We start from the raw sequence: 20,076 nt of genomic DNA on the forward strand, positions 1-20,076 counted from the left end.
TGTGTCCAATGAGTGGGTAGATAGAATCCATTAGGTACAAGCTACTCTTACAACTGAATATTTTGGTTGGATAAATTGAAATAAAATTTTCAATCCACTATTATAAAAATCTTATGGAAGATAGATGAATTATACAACTTTATAATACAGAAGTTTTCACATTTTTATAATATACTGTTAAGACAGACACCTTAAAATTGCAATTCCAGTGTTTCAAGGATCCTAGGTGAATTTGTAAATGCCTCAGCTCTGGATGTTTTTAGAAATCCTAGGACAGTGATGACGAACCTTTTAGAGACTGAGCGTCCTAACTGCAACCCAAAACCCACTTATTTATCGCAAAATGCCAAGAGTACAATAATACCTGAAAGCTGAGGTTTTAGTTTAATAAAAACATTTCACAGCCAGTCCAAGCAAATATATATATATTGGCAGTGCACTGACTGGCCATGCAAAAGCTCGGACGAGTGGCAGCTAATGAGTCATGGCTTGTGATGGCATCGCCTGGCACCACTACTCCTTTCTGAGCATTTGCATGGCCCCTATATGTGCTGTTATCCGATAATCAGATGCTGGGGCGATGTGGCTCACATGCCGACAAAGGGGGCTCTGTGTGCCCACTGTGGCACACATGCCATAGGATCGCCACCACTGGCCTAAACCTACCCTGGTGCACACGCCTAACCCTAATACTGGGCTAAAGTTCCATTGGAAATAATGCAATTTAGAAAAACCCTTCCTCTAGTAGCTTTTTCTGCACACCTCAACATTTCTGCCCATTCTAAACACATTCCAACCATCAAAATCATGCCAGGATACCTCATTTTTGTAACCATAACCCTACCCTGGTGCACTCCCCTGACCCTACTATAGGGCTAAAGTTCGATGGAAAATAGGACAATTTTGAAAAAGCCTTCCTTGAGTGGCTTTTTCTACACACCTCAACGTTTCTGCCCATTCTAAACACATTCCAACCATCAAAATCATGCCAGGACACCTCGTTTTTCTAACCCTAACGCAGTGATGGCAAACCTTTTAGAGACCAAGTGCCCAAACTGCAACCAAAAATCCACTGATTTATCGCAAAGTGCCAACACTGCAATAAAACCTGAAAACTGCCAGTCCAAGCAAATACACACACACCCCTCCTTGGCAGCACACTGACCAGCCATTTGAAAGCTCGGACGAGTCGCAGCTAATGTGTCGCAGCTTGTGATGTCATCGCCTGGCACCACTATTCCTTTCCGAGCATGCACATGGCCCCTATGTGTTCTGTTATCCAATGCTCGGCTGCTGGGGCGATGCTGGGGCAACTTGGCTTGTGTGCCGACAGAGAGGACTCTGCATGCCCACTGTGGCATGCGTGCCATAGTTTCACCACCACTGTCCTAGAATATACCATTCATAGGCAACACTGTTCCAGGAACTGGAACCTGACTTTGGGGTAATTTTACAGTATATAGGACAGCTGTTGTTGACTTCTGAGCCTTTTACTTTGGACATGCTATTGTTCTAATTCAGAAAGGCACAGGCCACTGGTCTGTAGTGAAGACAGGCAGTGAAATTTTAGATAAGAGTTGTTGGACTGCAATGAAGCAGATCAAAATTTGACAGAAAGCACACTTCTTCCCTACCATGCCTTTGTCCCAGCCCTCTTTATCCTAGGTACTAACTTGACTACACATTTTTCATTCTGACTCATTTGTAGCACCCTCCCATAAATGTTTACTTCAGAGTAATTCTGTAATAAAGAGCAAATCAAGAATATTTTGTTTTCCAAATTTAAGTGCCTAGTTTGATAGTCTTTTCCTTTTAATCTGAACTTTGAATTGGGAAATATTTATCTTTGTATGTATATGTGAGAAATAAAGTTGTGTACTTCTATGGCAAAGAGCTTGCTTCACAGAAGCATTTATGGTGCACTATTTACACTGCCCAGAGTTGTGTTTAGAAAACAAAGTGATGTCTGTGAATGAGATTGTGCATTCCTCTATGAACATCATCTTTCATTTAATGAACTATTTTATTAGCTAACCCAGCCATCAAAACATTGTTCTCCCTAATGCAGAATGTCATGTTCAGATAGCTCTGAAGGGATTTCTTTCTCAAAAGTATGAAGCTAAGATAATAGCAGATGGCTAGCATAACACAACTGGAATCTGCCTGGAGTTACGGGAGCAGCACAAACAAAAGCTGGCGTCCAATGTGATTTCCCTCATATCCTAAATTAGGCGTGGTAAATCAACCTTGATCAGTAATTTAAAGACATACACACAGAAAGTGCCTTTCCCATTTTCAATTGTGGTGGTGGTTGGTTTATCTACATAGTGTACAGAGGCTTGAGGAAAGAATCTTACCCTATGTTGGGAGAGGCTGAACACTTAGAGCAGTCCTGTTGGTGTACCTGATACCATCAAAATCCTCAGATCCACAATAATGTATATTCAATAATGCTACTCAAAATCAGGACTTAGTCCAGGAATGGAGAACCTGGGACTTTACAGTTGTTCATCTACATTTCCAATCATGTTTAACCATTGACCATGTCGGCTCAGGCTGGTGGAAATTAAAGTCTATCTTTCTTAGGATTATGAAAGCTTCAAGTCTACAAGTGGAAGGCTGGGATTAAAATGGAAACCTTGACTACAGGATATAAACAGCAAAGGGACTGAGGCACAGGGCTCAGGCACTCCAAGCTCTGGAGAGGCTAGAAGGGTTCAGAAAGAAAAGAATTCCAGTGGACAAGCAGGACAGAAAACAAATTACTGATTGACCTAGCCTTGAAAATAATGAGCAACACATTCTTCTCTTCATTCTCAACAGACAAATCAGTCTGCAGCTGGTTGATGGACAACAGCTGAGGCTAAGCACAAGCACTCAAGAAGGGCTAGAATGGTTCACCTAAGAAACTAAATGCAGACAGTGACTTTCAATCTTCCACAAGCCAGGTTAATGTACCATAACCCCACTCCCAGAAATTCCACTGCAACCCACACTTGGAATCTGCATTGGAGGATTTTTGTTTTTAAAACACCAGTTATGTTCTGTTCCTGGAGCATGATGGACTCTGTCCTAGCTGGGTCCACATCTACTTATATGAGAGTAAATAAAGGCTACTGTATGTAAGACTTATACAGATTTAATTTTTGTGACTAACCGAAGGTGGTACTTTAACTAGACCCTTCAAGATTAATCCTATGAGTATTTAGCCCAAATGATGTATGGTTCTTATCTCAGGGAGCTCCATCCCTCTGAAGCCTTGCTTGACCTCTTGTCAGCAGGAAGGAGACTAGCAAAGGAGTTTGTTTCAGGCCTCCGTGTCCTCCATATGTGCATGTTTTGATTGATGGGCCTCAATACCCTTCCAATTTGCTTGCTTTGAGTGGGATAGGGGCTGAAAGCCTGCTAAATATAGCAGATCCATGGCTTCTCCCCTTCCCAACCATGGACCCCATCTAACATATCCCAGGTTTGAACTTTGAACTTCAGAAAAAGAAGCCACCATGGAACTTTCTACTCAGGAAGGACAATCTTCTTCTTCTCTTCAATATTCCTTCTCTGTGGTTGGCGCTTTATCTTCAGATTTGGAGAGGGGTATCTGCTGCATCCTATGGTTCCTCAGGCACTTTCTCTTAAATAAGTTCAAAATCTATGCCACATTCTTATTTAAAATATTAAAACTAAGCTAAGCAGTGTTGCCACAAGACCTGCAATGTGCCCACTGGATGGTAGGCACTTCTTTCCCTCTCAGTCTTCCTTCATGTATCCCAGGAGACTCTGCATGGGAGCACTGAGGGGAGTGGAATTAGGATGACAGCTGTCCAAAATTGCTCACTCCCTTGGGGACACTGGGCAGGGCTAGTCTACTGGGCCTGGGCCTACTCAGACCTAGGAGAATGTGCCTCCTCTTAATAGAAGAGTAACAGAATAGATTCCAGGTAGTACTACACATTTGCAAGAATACAAGCTGACATCATAAAGTTAGACAATTTATTAAGATGTACGCAAGACACCAACCCAACATTTTTTTTCTGTATTTAAAATCTATGAGAGAAAGATTGCCTTTCAATTTGTTAAAGAAAAAATATCAATGCAATATTACGTTAAGACTATGCTAACATATTGCATTATAGTCACAGAATATAATTTGCATGTGTAAGGTTCAGTGTTCAGCCCTCAGTATATCCGGCTATTCCTCATGAGACAAATGCTTTCAGATAGGGAACTAAAATGCAGCAGGAGCAAGTGTGCATTCTGGGTCTGACAAAGAACCCAGTTTGACTTCCAGGTTGGTCATCACAGCAGCGGTAGATGGGCATGCACACTGGGTCCCACTGCATTTCCAACAACCCTCTGTTTCTAAACCTACAGTGGAAATAAACTTTCAAGAAAATTTCAATTAATTCGTATTTTTTAAAATGCAAGTTTATTCATTTTGGAATACTCTCAGTAACACTGTGAGAAAGGTCATGCTGCCAGTGATACAGCAACATATTAACCAATACTGCTTGTAACATTATCTTGACTTTTCACTGTTCCTGAGCTGAAAGCAGTATCCTGCTCTTCTTGCACACCAGAAGATGCCTCCTCAACAGGCGATTCTTCCTCATTCTGCACTTCATTCGATTCAGTATGTGTGTTATTCTGCACTTGAGATTCATCAGTAGCTACTGTTCCAGCCACTTCTCTCTCGGCATCCTTTTCATCATCACTTGCTTCAGTAACTTCTTTTGCATCTGTTTCTTCACTTTCTAAGGTTTCATTTAATGTAACAGAGAAATCATGAAGCACAAGTATGCAGTGTGAAAGAGGCTAGCCTATTGTTTCTGCCATTTTTATTTATTAAAGCTAAAATAAGATGCTTAATAGTACTGTGTGAGATTTTCCCACAAAATTGTCTTGTTGTCATATCAGTGCAATGTATCATGTGCCTTGAAGCAAAGTTCCACTATGAAGATAACTTCAAATAAGGAGAAACATGCTATATATGGATTATAATTTATGAACATACAGTTCAGAGGTTAAAGCTTGTAGCCATTAAAATCTGAAAGCGGACTTAGCTCATACTCATGTTGTCTAACACTAATAAAATCCAGGCTACTATATAAGCTATTTTAAAGCATAATATCATGCCATAAAGTTGCCAACTAACAAAAACAAGATTGCCTCATGTATTTGGAACTGAATAATCAAATCATACTATCTTCTGTCTCTAGAAGCAATTTGTGCACATAGAACCACTAATGTACATAGTAAACTTTCATAATGCAAGCAATTTGCCATTCATTTCGGGCAACAGGGGCAGGGAATAGTTCTGTACATGACAAAACAAATTTAATCTCGCCATTGAAGTGGATGGAGTGCTGTTTATATTTAACTACTACCCATTTTTAGATGCTATATAAAGACTTGTAAGTGCTAAAATGACAGCAGTGCAAAAATAGACATACTATTAGTGAGCCCGGTTGTACATAGCGTTTTGTAAAAAATACTTAAGACCACTAAAATGTAATGGAAGACATACCTCAGCCGAAAAACTGGAGGCCACGTTTTATAATAGGGATTTTAAACCTTGTACATAAGGAGGCATGCAAGGAAAGTTAGTATAATAGAACTGGAACAGTCCCACACAGATGAAGCAGTGCCCCAAGAGCTTTGTTAATAGGCAGACAAAGCTGGAGAAAAAAATTAGGGAAGACTCACATGCAACAATGAGATACATGAACAAAGGAAATGAGACACAATCAAGTTGAAGCAAAATGCTGACCTCAAAAAGTGTCACAAGTTTCTTCTGTGTGAACTAAACCTAAATATTGACAGAAGTGTGTATTGTTAAATGAGTAGTTTTATTTTAAACACTGAAGAGAGTAGGGCCAGTTATTTCAGTTTTTTCATATCACTTCATATTCTCATGCAATTTGGTATATCGTTATCATCATTTGTATTTAATAATCCAGCTTGCCTCCATTCCAGTAAATCGAAGGCTATATCACCCAACTGTGTCTTTCTAGGGAATACTATATATTTCTAGTAAACTAACCTGTTCATGCAAAGAACAGATGTAACAAACAGGATCAGTGTTCAGTATGCTTTATTGGACAGTCAGTTACAAGTGTATTAATTCAGAACAGCCAGTGTCTTACGAATGCCAGGATGTAATTAAGTAGTGTTATATGTTGTTGGTACAATTGTCAGGGAGAAATTGAGATGATTTTCTCAAGTTTGGCTGCAATGTATATAATGGTAGACTGTCTTTTTAAACAAAAATTCCTCAGATTGGAAAGAGATTTCCTTTGGGTTTTTTTAGTCTGAAAGTGTAAAAGCAGAAGAACAATTAGACATAAATTCAACCTTTCCAATGCAAGAGAGATTAAGAGAGTAAAGTAAAGGAGATGAAGAAGTTTAAGGGAAGGGAAAATGGAAATAGGAATTACATGAACTCACCCAGAAAATTGTAAAAACTAATTTTGAATATTACATTTACCATATAGTAATTCATTATATCATTTGTCCTATGGTATATAAGTGGTGTCGTATAGTATAGTATAGTATATAGATTGTCACAAGTTGTTTCTATTTATGCTTGTTCTTTCAATCCATCATCAAAGTGCTGTTTCACAGATCACATGGCAACAAACCCAAGTTTGCCATTAAAAGTATAACTTGGTAGAGAGGTGCAACCAACCAATACTTCTTGAGAAGTATACTTCTGTAATACTCATGTTCCTCACCTTTACAGCATATACTGAAAACATTTTAAATTTGCAAATCAAAATTAGTAAAGTGTGAAGCAGCCCAGTATTTTTTGATGAGAGGTTCAGAGTTTTGTCTAATTTTGCTTAAGAACAGTAAAATAAAGAATTAAAAATATTCAAATCTGAGGAGGATTCCAAATAGAAGAAATCAAAAAGATGTCAGTAAAAACTCAAGGAAAATCTGTTATTTTTTTTTTCTGAATGTTTCATATTGAAGATTAGGTAATTTAAACTATTTTATCTAATTTAAAAAAAAATTGTAAGCTGCCTAGGAAGGCCTCGGCAATTATAGGTGACCTCTAAATATATGTAAATACATCAAAATAAAATAAAATAAAAACACTTAGTTGGGGTCAAAGTCATTTCTGAAAATAAATAAGTAGCCCAGGAAAGAGAAGGAAGAATATCCAACATGCTTCTCAGGAAAAGTCACATAAAATAAGGTAGACACAAACAGAGAAAAGTAGATAATGCTAGAACACCTTTCCAAGCCCAGACAAATTACAAAATTATAAAACAGAAGGGAATAGAAATTAGGTAAGAGAAGATGCAAAAAGTTTCTGTTGTTGCTGGTATTGATTGTATTTAGTTAGGATCTTTTAGAGCCAGGTTATAATAATGAATTATGTGATTATACTATTAAGTAATTTATGATAATGACATAATCCTGCAAAAGTTAGTCATATCTAAATTCCACTGTAAACAATGGGATTCCAACCACAATCTTCAGTGTTTATATGGAATATATGATATAGTTTATTGCAATTAGCGCAAAGAACTTCTGCAGGATTCCAAAAATATCTCTAGTGTGACATGCTGCACTATACATTTTTGAGGGAAAGGCTATGGAATTTAAATAAACACGGCAAACCATTGGTTTATTCATTCCCTTTTTTACCCTGTGTTTGTACACAAATGACCCTTGAAGGGTTTTTTTCCCAACCTAAGTAGTCCTCACACAACTCTAGACTAAGTTTCTAAAAACACCTGCACAGGTAGAGGGCCTTGGGAACTGTGTGTCTCCTCAACTGAGTTCAGAACTCCAGCTATAAGTGAAAAGGAGTGAAGATTGACAGCTTGATAAACAAATAAATTAAGTGCAAGTAATTGTAGTAGCAATATAAAAATCAAAATTAAGCCTTACATTTCAAGAGAAAGTTAAGTGGTTTACTAAATCACCCTTTTTCCAAGTTCAACACAGTTTCCTCAAAGCACTACTATCTGATCTTCAGAACTATAGAATGAAGCTGCAGATTAATTTAAAAATAAAATATGAGAAATACTGATCCTAAGTCCCAAATATAATGTGGGGAAACCATTAAGAACCTTTATCCCTTTCTTCTCCCAATGTAATGAGAATATTTTTCAAATTAACAATGGAAAACAAGGATTCAAGGGTTCTTTCAATGTATTAATGTAACATTTTGTCATGTCTGCACATAGCTTAGAGCTTTTTTTAAATGGTAAGCACTATATCAATCTGTTTAAATAAATAAATAAATAAATAAATAAATAAATAAATAAATAACAAAGGTTTTATCTTGATAATCATTTGTATGTTCCCAAGCCTAAGCTACAGTGCTGAAAACAGGTTCTTGAGCTAAACCCTTTTCAACCTGATTGACATATATATTCCTCCTTAGTTATTCCATCCAGTCTTAGTTATTTAATTCTTAGTGCATACATACTTAAACATCAATATGTAATTGAATGGATTAGTAGTTTCTGTATTTTTCTTTCCTATTTCTGTCTTTGCAATTGTGTTTTGAATTATTTTTTCTATTTATACTGTGTTCTGGTAACAAACAAAACTCCAAACAAATGTTTGTATATATAATCAACTTACCCTGAGGAGGCCAAGGTTTTGGTTTCCATTCTGCTGTATTTTTTTCCTGCATATAATTGATACGTTCATTGTATCTAGTTCGGTCAGAAGTGAATGTTTTGTAGGCCTAAAAATAGAATTGTGTAAATGCATTTATCTCCATGCATCACAACTGAGTTTCAGTAGGTCCCTAATCACACATAAGCACTGCTGCACATACATGGAAATGTATTTTTGTTATATTCTATGAATTGCCCTTCCATTCAAGACTACTTAAAATCATATATAATAAGCATATTGAAAATGCATTTTAAACCCCTGAAAATCATAAAACCAAGAAGATCAGAACATTAAACCACTGTAACAGATACAGTGCAATCCAGTGCCTATAGACTCAGAAGTAAGTCTTACTGAATTCAGTGGGACATACTCCCACATAAATATGCATAGGATTAAAGTTTCAAAAGCCTGACAGAACAAAAAGGAGGCTCACCATTTTAAACCTATTTTAGTGAAGCAGAAGTCACTCTCCAAGGTCGTCTTGAGTCTCAGAAGTCATTTGCTAGATGACATTTAAGGTGGGATGTTTTGAATGCATAACACAGGGCTCACAAATTGAGATAAATGCATGTACGTCCCTATGACAGCTTTTGATGCAGGACATTTTGTTTGTAAATTAAGGAATGTCAGATTCAAATAATCAACAAATTTTATTGACTACAACTAAAGATTGTCACAAGCCAGAATTAAAATAATACAGATCGTAAATTGAAATAAAAGCAAAAACATAGAAATAAGAGCAAAAAGAGAGAGTGATGCCCTATACAAGCTCCACAGAGGTTGTTCCAAAATGTAAACTGTTCAAAAATGTCTGAGAGAGCAATCCTATGACAGCTAAATAGCATCTTGGAGATCCATAGAGTGCAGCAGACCTTCTAAGGCTCAAGACAGCATTCCAACCTTAGAAGATCTCTCTGTGGATCGTCCTGTTCATCCTGTCTCCAAGTTTCTCATAGTTGCTGAGGAAAGTTCTGTGGTGGCTTCCTTTCCCAAGGTTGGAATCCAACCTTAGAATGGGAGGCAATGGGCCAGTTGGCTGGAAGAGAAGAGGTGATGGACCCTCCAAATCTAATGGCCTCTCAACCCTCATCCTTGAAAGAGAAAGCAAGGTAGATGGGCTCAGAGACTTGTCTAACAAAAAAATGTGCGGAGGACAGAGGCACAAAAGGAACCTCCATCTGTCCTCTTACCTGCCAATAAGATCTCACAGGAATTTGGTTAGATGGAGAGCATTGAGGCCACGGCTCTCTGTCACTTCCATACACTGCTCTCTAAGCTATTTCATATAAGAGAAGATGATCAAAGGATTATTAAATGGGGTCAGATTTAAAGGTTTTTTACAGTGATTTTATGCTAACCGGATGTCATCCTTTAAAAAACTTAAAGCTTAAGTAAATTCTATTGACCAGATAAAGAACAGTCTTTTTACTTCTTTCTCATTATATTAAAGGCAAGGCTACAGCAATGGTGGGTTGTCTTCTGCTTGCTTAAATAGTTAGAAAGCAAACAGAAGTCCTACAGTATGTCTTACTATTTTATGGTAAGTCTTCCTGTATTTATACAGCTTGTGTCTGCAAAAGCATTTTAATGGCTAGAGTCACTTCCATAATACTTCAAAAAACGCCAGGTACACTCTAGACAGCCCATTTGTTTCCAGTTCAGCAATGTGACTAACCAGTTGATCAAAATTGGTTGATTAATTTTATTACTTTAATTACGCCTTTAAGTTAGGGGACTTTGCTACACTATCCAAGAATACAGAGTGCCTTACTGTCTCTTTCTTTCAAACTATTTCCCAATATCAGGGCAGCCTACCTTTTCAATCTGTAAAAGTAGGATTGATATTAGCAGCATGAAGAATATACAATTCAAATTTCACATACTACAATAGATTTAATATTTCAATCAAGTAGGAAACAGGTCCTATAAAAGGAAGAAATTAATGCAGGATACCATGCATTGTCCAAACAGACATTTATTTATAGCTTATTTCAGTCAGGCTTATATGATTTGTAAGATTATTTTTCTAAATGTCATTAAATCAAGATATTTGAACTAATTGTGTGGACTGAACAAACTTAAAGATAAGAATTTCTAATATCCATCTCTAAAACAGGATTATACTGAAATCTTTTCCACATTTGCCGCTGCTTTTCTTGCAAATTTAGAATTTTTGCAGAATTTGAATCAGAATTTTAAATCTCTTCTAAACAACCTATTCTAATATCCAATCATCCACACATTTACGTTATGTCTAATATTCATATTGAATCATACCAACAGATGCAGCCTGCAATCCTGCACATAAGTTCAGTGGAATTTTGTTTTCAGTTAACACAGTGGAATGTACATCTATTATATTCTTTGGGTTTCCCAGTCTGCTGTTAAACACAAGTGCTCTTTTATATTACTTTTCTATAGCAATAAGCAGAGAAAGTCACACATCCCATTCCCTTTTCCACCCATCTCAGTTCAGATTCTAGTTTTAGAGGTTTATCATCTAAGAAATGATTAGTTTAGAATCTTTTTCCTGAAAGTGAGTACTCTGAAGTATCACTTAATACTCACATTTTAAAGTTAATAAACTTATTTTAAAAAGCAAGGTAGTCCACTGCTATAAAACACTACCAGAGACATTCTAGCTGAAATCCCCATTTGGCTAAAGATTATCATTAATCCTTTTGGTATGATTATTTTGCAGATAATATAAAAATACATAAAAAGAAAGTCATATACTCACATAAGTGATACCTGCACCTGATGCACCAAAAAACACCAGATAGTAAATCAGGTTTTCTCCAGAAGATCCAGGAACACTTTGAGATGACATCTGGCGGAAAGGTACTACAAAAATAAAAACTTTGTAACTGTAAGGAACATACAGTAAGATCATAGAATAGTAGAATTGGAAGGGGCCAGAGGGTCCAACCCCCTGCTCAGTGAAGGACTGCAGGTTAAATGGTCCCTCTGTCCAGTTGCATCTTGAATGCCTCTAGTGTGGGAGAGCCCACAACCTCCCTAGGTAATTGGTTCCATTGTCATACTGCTCTAACAGGAATTTTTTTCCTGATATCTAGCTAGGATTTAGCTTCCTATCACTTGAGCCTGTATTCTGTGTCCTGCAGTCTGGAATCATCAAGAAGACATCCTGTCCTTGAGGCTAAACATGCCCACTTCCTTCACTCTTTCCTCACAGGGCTTTGTCTCTAGTCCCTCAATAATCCTTGTTGCCCTCCTCTGAACCCTTTCCAGCTTGTCTGCATCTTTCTTCAACTGTGGTGTCCAGAACAGGACACAGCACTCCAGATGAGACCTAACCAATACTGAGTAAAAAGGAACTAGTACTTCCTGTGATTGGGAAGTAATACTTCTATTAATGCAGCCTAAAATTGCACTTGCCCTTTTTGCAGCCACATTACATTGTTGATTCATATTCAGCCTGTTATTTTCAAAGATTCCAAGGTTCTTTTCCAGTTTTGTGAGCCAAGTATTCCTCATCTGCTAACAATACATTTGGTTTGCAGAACTTTGCATTTGACCCTATTGAATTTCATTCTGTTGTTTTCAGCTCAGCACGCCAACCTATCACCTTGAATCTTATGTCTTCCAGGGCATTAATTATCCCACCCAGTTTTGTGTCATCTGCAAATCTGATAATAATTCTTTGCAGTTTCTCATTCAAATCATTAATAAAAATGTTGAAGAACCCTGGGCCCAGAACTGAACCCTGCAGTATCCCAATTGTTACCTCTCCCCAGTTTGAGAAAGTGCCATTGATGAGCAATCTTTGAGGCTGATTCTGCAGCTATCTGTGGATCCACCTGACAGTTGTTCCATCTAGCCCACTTTCTGCTGGCTTGCTAATCAAGATACAAGGGGTCTTTTATGAAAAGTTTTGCTGAAATCAAGATAGATTTATGTCCACAGCATACCTATACTCCATCAGGGTGGGGGGTTGCCCAATCAAAAAATGAAATCAGATGAAATCAAAATGTTATGATCAAGATAATCTAGAGATGACATTTTCAAAAATTATATAGATAGCAATGTCAATATTATAAGAGGTAGATAAAGAACAATAGGAACAATATTACTTAGAGAAATGCAACTCTTTTCGGTGTCAAGTGAAGACCTTTTTATTTTCCCAGCATTTTAACAGTTTAAATTTTTAGCTTTGTTGTTCTATATAGCATTTTATTCTGTATCTCTGCAATGCTTCTATGCTGATTCAATTGCTATTATGGTTTTGTTGTTTTAAATTATTTTTTGTTTGTATATGTGTCTTTTTAAACTTTTGTTTACTTTGTTAACTGCCCTGAGAGCCTCGGCTATTGGGCAGTATAAAAGGAAATAAATAGACTCCCAGGATTGTACTTTCACTTATCTTTTTCTTTTTTTGGGGGGGGGATGGTAAACTGACTTATTAACAAGCAGAGTAGTCATTCAAGTTCACATATATAGAAATTATGCACAAAAAGATCATACAGAGATTAAAATATTTAGAGTTTTTATTATATAAATGAATATATGTATTACTAACAAAATGAATTTTATAGATTATAAAGTTTTAAATGAAGGGCAAAACTAGATGTCAATGAACATATACAGATTTCAAAATAACCAGTATGTAAAGGTGAGGGGAACAGAAACATCAAGGAATGGGAATGGCATTTCTCTCCAGGCCATTCCACTACCAACCAGGTTTAGTTCTGATCTCAGAGCACAGCTGAGATGCCAAGGAGAATCTGTCAGTCTACATTTCCATTATTCAGCAAAATTTGGAATAAGTATTTGCTGACAAACAAAGCAATCCCACCTTAACATGTTAAGACCCATGATGAACTAAAAAATTAATTTGCTAGTAATTTAAACAATAGGTGTTACATAAGTTAACTACAAAGATTTTTTTTTCTTTTTTAAATGATCATTCCCATAGGAAAAGGTTTCCCAAGAGAAGGTTCTACAACTGGTAAACAGTGGGATAAGTAAGCCTTCTAAAAGGCAAGCAGAATTCTAAGGCCTCCCCACTGCACAATTCTATATCTACTCAGAAGTAGGTCCCTGTTCAGCAGGACCTGCTCCTAGACAAAGAGGAATAGGATTATAGCCTTAATGTTGGAATTCACAAGCTCTTTTTCAAAACATGTTCTCTGCTTCCAAGCCCAACATTTTCATGCTTTGAGGGCAAGATAATTAGGTTAGCTTGAGCTTCCTTTATTACTCCAAGCATAGTGCTGTTACTACTTGCAATAATTTCATTTGTGGCTAATGGCCCAATGTTTCCTCCGAATTGAGTTAAGAGGGCAACCAGATAGATTACTAAGGAAGTTTTTAATTATGCTCTCAAAGACTCTTAGAATAAATTTTTAACAAGGTGATTTACCCTGCTCTTTTTCCTGGTGATTTCAAATAGAATTTCTACCTCCCTAGTTCATATTAAAGATACATACTAATTCCTTCCCCCTCTGCCACCCTTTAGGGTTGCTTCCCTTAAAGATTTGGGGTTCACTTTGTGGTGAACTTAATTTTGCTGGTATCTCCCTCATATGCATGGATAGTGTTACTTTGGCTAGATAAAGAGCCACAAGTTTGCTATAGAATGATTCAGTCTTAAACAATGGGGAATGCAGCTAACAGGTGTCAACTGTAAACCAATTAATTTTAAAGGACACAAAAGAGGTATTTTAAAGGCAAATTTATAGAAATCGAATTGTATTCATTTCCCAAATAAACCGTTACTAGGCTTTACATTTATCCTTCATGGCACAGTTCCTACTGTCTTGTATATGTGCATGTTTAACTTGCAGCACTTCCGTACAATGGTTTTCACACAGTAAGTGTGCAGCTATAAATCATATCTTTTTGACAACTGTGGAATCATTTTATTATAACTATTTATAGGTTTCCTCTAGTGCGGAACCCTCTCAAGGTGATAGCATCTTTCAAGGTACAGAAAACATGTTCTCACATCACCAGGAAAATCACAGTCTAGTAGAATCCAGCCACAGGAGCACACTGGTGATTTGGTATCACTGGCAAAGCTGCAGCCTGCCCCTTGTCCCCTGTCCCATGTTGTTATATCTGCATCTCTTACCAATATTATCCTTTTCTCCTTTTTCAGCTTATGAAGCAAAAATGTGATTCTACTGTTACAGGAACATTTTAGGGATGGGGAAATTATTTTTGCCCAGGAAGAATAACTGTCTGTGCAGTCACCCATCGCTCATGATGCTGCAAAAGGGCTATTCCACCTGGACTTCGTCTACCTTCCACTCATTACATAGCAATAAGACAAATGCCTGCGATAGGATGCTACAGATTGGCTGGAGTCTTGCACTTGCTAGATTCATAGCAATGACTGCTTTTTTCTGTAGTTACATTATTAAGACTTTAAATACAATTATAGCCCTTTCTAGATCTAAAGATTGTTTTAAGACGTTTTTTAATAACCTACGAAAGCCTAGAGACACCAGCCGTTGTTAAGAATCAATAATGTCCAAACACTACGAGGGTGGGGGGCGTTCGATCCACCTGGCCAGAAATTGCCCAGCAGGTTCTCTTCGCTTACTCAGAGCCACATGGGTTCTTTCTCTGGATGTCTCATCTCAGTCGTGTTTCCACCAAACTACCGGCCTTTTTTCAAGACCTTCCTACCCTATCCACCGTCTTTCTTTCCAGTGTGAACTCGTACTTAGTCCGAGCTCGACTCCACATTGCCCGGCGAAAGCCTTCGGGTGGCCTGGCAGTGACGGAGCCCTCCTCCCCCTCCAGTAAACAGCCCTGCTCGTGCCCCGTTGCTCAATTCACGGAGGAGCAACGCGGGGGGCGAGAGGCGCGCTTCCCCGGAAACGTCGGTGGCTGCCCTTTCCCCCTGCGCGCAAGCACGGCCCCGGGGCTGCGTTCGCAACGCTCTACTGACAGGCAACGCCGTCGCTGCCTCGCCGGCGCTGACGGGCTGGGCTAATGGCATGCATTATTAAGGCCCCGTGTTCGGCTCCTCTCCGTTGCCTCATGCCGGTGACCTTCACGTCTCCTTTCCCGTGCACGCTCAGCTGCCAACGCAAACAATTCCCCTCCGCGCGACCTCCTTGCGCAGGCACGTCAACGCAGACAAGCGGGCTGGCCGCGCCGCTTGACCAGCAGCTCCCGCTGCGTCGGAGGGCTGTCGGTCCCCGCAGCGCCCGAACGCCCTTCCCCGACTCACCGTGCCCGCAGCACAGAGCAGCAGAGCGCGCCAGGCGAGAGGCCAAGCTCTGCCACGCCGTCTTGCACAGGTACATGGTGGCTGCGGGAAGAGGTGGCGGCGCCGCAGCACCGACCGGGCGTCCTCGAAAGGCTGAACCTGCGACGAGCTGGCCGCGCAGTGGAGAATGACAGCCGCTTCGCGGGAGGAGGGCCGACCAGGCGGAGACCGAGCGCACGGCTCGCCCAATCCGTGGCGGGCGCTCCTCCCTGCCTACGCTTAGCCTGCCCTGCGGCTATCTTCGCACACGCTTGGCAGGATCTTCTCTGTTGTGTCCTAGCTCCTGCCCCTGGAAAATCGGCGTGCGTGCGGACGGGGGGAGGGTGGCGCTTGCGCGAGGCGGCCTCACACGGGGCAGAAGCCGCAACAGCGCGCTGACCCTGCAGAAATGCAAGCATGGCGCGCGGAGGCGCGGGACTGCACCTGCAGCGCAGCCCTCGCCAGAGGAAGCCCTTAGCAGCACGCGGGGTCCTTCCAGCCCTGCGTTCTTGTTCGCACTATGGCCAGCCAGCTGCCCAGAGAAGCCCAGCAGTACTATTTCCCAAATCATTTCCCCTAGCGACTGATGGAACATTTTGCTTCAGATAGCCTACTCCATGAATTTATCCACTGCCTTTTTAAAGTTCTCCAAATTGGTGGAGATCCGTTCATTTTGGGGAAGAGAAGTCCATCGTTTAACTGCGTCGTGTGAAGGATTCTTTTTAACTAGTAGCAACAATGTTTTCTCCTACAGATTACAATTTATTGCTACAATGGAGACACACTCAAAACAGATGACCCGTAATTAGGGCTGCTGTATAAAGAAAACAAAGCAGAAAGTGCACTAATCTTTATAGACACTTCCCTGCACAGTAGACATACTTCTGAGTAGATGTGTGTAAGACAGATACTTTTCTATGTAAAATAGGAAGAATAAATTATACAAAGCATTAAACTGAATGTATTTTATTTGTAACTCTTAGAAGTGCTCACAAAAAGCAATAACATTTCAGCCACTTCCATACTTATTTCAGGAAGATCAATGTTTACTGAAGAATGGATACAACAACCAATAGTTTATTTGCTAAATAATCTTTTTGAAGAGTATACATCAGCTACAAGAACTTTTTAAACCTGGAAAAGAGATTTGAAGAAGATTATAAAAACATACTTTATTGTGCAACAGTAGCAAATGCACACTTTGCAATACAATATATTCAAAGAGTAGCCCTATTCCCTGAAGTCAGGTAACGTGGCAGTCTTACAAACTGATGAAAATTAAGAATGGGGAGCAAGTGCCTGAGAATTCCTTTTTACACTTTTAGTCATGAGAAATTGAAAGAACAGCGACTATCTATTTTAATATCATAAACACGTACTTCACATGTTAACTGACGAACATTCAATCTTTTAGAACCTAGTAGAGTAGGGCATAATAATTTCAGTCTAAAACCAGGAAACAGTCTAATAAAGAAGTAAAGGGCAACTATTCCCAGAATTGGCATGCTTATAGAAATGCAGCTTAATGCATCAGCAAACTGCACAGGGGCTGTTCTAAGTGAATGTCAAATAAACAATTTTTAGTTCAATTAACTATATGTATGGGACTTCCAACATGCAAACACTGTAATAAATGAGCCACTTGCAACTCCCAAGGTTGGGGCTATAGCTATCCATGATATCCAGCCTACTATTCTGGGACATTTTAAATCCAGAAACATACCACATGGTGATAGAATCAAGGCCAGAAATATATGTATACATCATAATGCCACTATTGTACAATTGCTAATGAAAGGAAGACAGATTCATATTCTTCCTCACCTTCCCATGCTGTCATTTGGAATAATAAGGAACAAGAATTCTGAGCATACATTGGAAATGTACCTATCTGCCATACTCAGAATCAACAATAACAATGATTACTGATTTATCATTATGAGAATTGGCCTAGACTTCCCCTCTCCTCCTCTGATGTGGCAGAAAAATGGATGTTTTCCCTTCCAATCTTAGATAACCTGAAAATAGCATTAATTTCAAACTCTAACTGCAGTTAAGTTACAGCAAGCCAGCTTCATAACCCAAAGTCTAAAGTTGGCTTGTTTAGCCTAAACAATTTCTCTACATTTGACTGTAACACAGAACTAAGACTTCAGAAGGTGCAGGGAAGGCCTAGAGAATGTGCAAGATGCTCACCACTGCTTGTTCTTGTAATGAGAAGTCATTGTAATAATATTTGATCACAGCCATTACATGCTACAGCAGTAGAAGGTGGGGAAGAGGAAGGTGTCTCTGATATTTAAATATGGCAGTTAGTTAGCAAATGAAAAGTAATTTACCTCTTGATTTAGAAATTGGAATACAAAAGACCAGTACTTATGGCAGCAAATCATGGTTTAATTAACCTACAGTTTGTTGGCCAGTATGCCACATGTAAACTGCTTCCACTTCAAATAATCAACCTCCATTAAGCTCAGCTAGAGATTGCTGTGTGATGAGCAAAACTGGACACTGGGTTATTTATTACTGTATTCATTAAATTTATATGCCACACCTCTTAGCCAAAAGCAATCAGGGTGGCTTACACAAACAAGAATAAAAAAACAATAAAACAGTACAATTTAAACAATTTAAATCAGGGTGATCTAACTTTTCATACCTCAAGGGCCACATGAGGACTTTGACACAGAACCTGAGGGCTGAACAAAGAATTACATTTCCATATCATAAAGTGTTCACAATATATTTAGTTCAGTACACACAATTATATATTTAATTAACCATTAAATAGGAAGATAATCACTGCTCAATCTTAAGATGATTTCAGGACTAACTGAATGACAGGCCCATGCTTTGCAGACATCACAGGCAACTCCTTCTCTGGCCATAGCCCTAACACAATGACTGCTCCTCTGGGGTGGCCCATCCCTTTCTTTTCTGTTTCTCCCACCCAGAAACCCTCCCATGTGACACCCCCCCCCCCCAGGTCCCTCTTTCCTTCTTGGAATTAATGCGCTGAGCATCTTGTACCAGAGCCAACCAGCTCTTCCCAGTATGGCCTGCCCACAAGTGCAAAGGCGCTCAGCTCCTGGATCGGCACAGGGTATGCTGGAATAAACCTCTGCAAGGCCACCAGACTGACCCACTCTCTGCTTGAGATCAGGCTTAGGAGATCCAATTTCAAGTCTATACTTGGCCACTAAGCTCACTAGGTGACCTTGGGCCAGGCACTGACTTTCAGTCTCCCCTGTTGGTGGAAGGATAAAATGAAGCTAAAGAAGAGGATTAGATCAACTGTCCTGGCTGCCTTACAAGAGAAAAAAAGCAGGGCATACAGGTGATTTCAAAAAGTGAGAAAGCTATCAGGAAACCAGACCAGTTGAATTCCACTGCCAGACTGGTTGAATTTCTTCCTACCCAAATTTCTGCTGCAAGAAGTGGCATGCAAGAAGAAACAAAGTTGTTCTCCAAGCACACAAACTGTTCCAAACCATTCTGAGGTCCCCCTGACAGAGTGGCTCCTTGGCCTCCCTGCTTGCCAGGGCTTCTAGCAGCTGCCAACAGAGATCTGCCAGGAAGTGGAGGCTGCCCTCCTGCTGGTCAAGGTGCTGGAAGAGGCCCCGTAGCATGGCGTGAGGCAGTGCTGCAGTCAGTCCTCTGCCTGCAGGAGGGCACTGAGCCTGGGCTCCTTTGCCCTGGCCACCTTGCACTACTCCTGCAAGGCTGTGATCTTGGCCACCTAGCTGTGCTTGGCACTGAAGTCATGTGCCAGGAGGCTCAGCAGCTCAACCGACAGCAAGCTGCCCTCCGGGCCACAGTAGTAGTGCATGAATGTGATGCCACACTACTTCAGGGTGGTCCTGGCTGGCAGCGCCACCTTCTCATTGGTCTTGTACAGCAGTGGCAGTGGGATGGTGTAGCTCAGTGCTTCTTCCATGCCCACCAGGCCCACACAGGCCATGGTTGTTGTGGTGATGGAACTAGACCACAGCAGGCCAGAAGCGTGGAGGGACAGCAGCTAGAAGTGGTGCTGTGTTGCCAGGCGGGAACTCCAGCAGGACATGCTACCCTGACCTGGCAGACACCTCTTCTGTCTCCCAGCAGATGCAGCTCACCTTCCCAGGTGGAGGGGATGGGAATGCCTCCAGTCTGGTCTCTTTTCTGGGTGTGGGTAAGAAACCATGGTGGCAATTGCACCACCTCAGCAGATGTGT

General features: G+C 39.9%; 1 protein-coding gene and 1 long non-coding RNA gene across 3 annotated transcripts; both read right to left on the reverse strand.

The window, feature by feature from the left end:
* Positions 1-4,403: 4,403 nt before the first annotated feature.
* Positions 4,404-16,083, reverse strand: LOC123023764 (mitochondria localized glutamic acid rich protein). Of its 2 annotated transcripts, none has more exons than XM_044430780.1 (4): positions 15,845-16,083; positions 11,381-11,484; positions 8,602-8,707; positions 4,404-4,751 (listed from the first exon to the last, which is right to left on the reverse strand). In XM_044430780.1, the coding sequence occupies exons 1-4, from the start codon at positions 15,918-15,920 to the stop codon at positions 4,495-4,497; spliced, it is 543 nt and encodes a 180-aa protein (XP_044286715.1). In that variant the 5' UTR covers positions 15,921-16,083; the 3' UTR covers positions 4,404-4,494. The 2 variants fall into 2 exon arrangements, with proteins under 2 accessions (XP_044286715.1, XP_044286714.1); XM_044430779.1 differs by having other exon boundaries at positions 4,404-4,757; positions 15,845-16,079.
* A 729-nt stretch (positions 16,084-16,812) lies between these two features.
* LOC123023766 lies at positions 16,813-18,561 on the reverse strand. The gene is made up of 2 exons (XR_006414792.1): positions 18,522-18,561; positions 16,813-16,996 (listed from the first exon to the last, which is right to left on the reverse strand). It is a non-coding gene; the product is annotated as an uncharacterized LOC123023766 (long non-coding RNA).
* Positions 18,562-20,076: the final 1,515 nt, after the last annotated feature.

The sequence above is a fragment of the Varanus komodoensis genome, unplaced genomic scaffold (assembly GCF_004798865.1).
Source record: "Varanus komodoensis strain SLA01 unplaced genomic scaffold, ASM479886v1 scaffold21, whole genome shotgun sequence".
Lineage (NCBI taxonomy): Eukaryota > Metazoa > Chordata > Lepidosauria > Squamata > Varanidae > Varanus > Varanus komodoensis.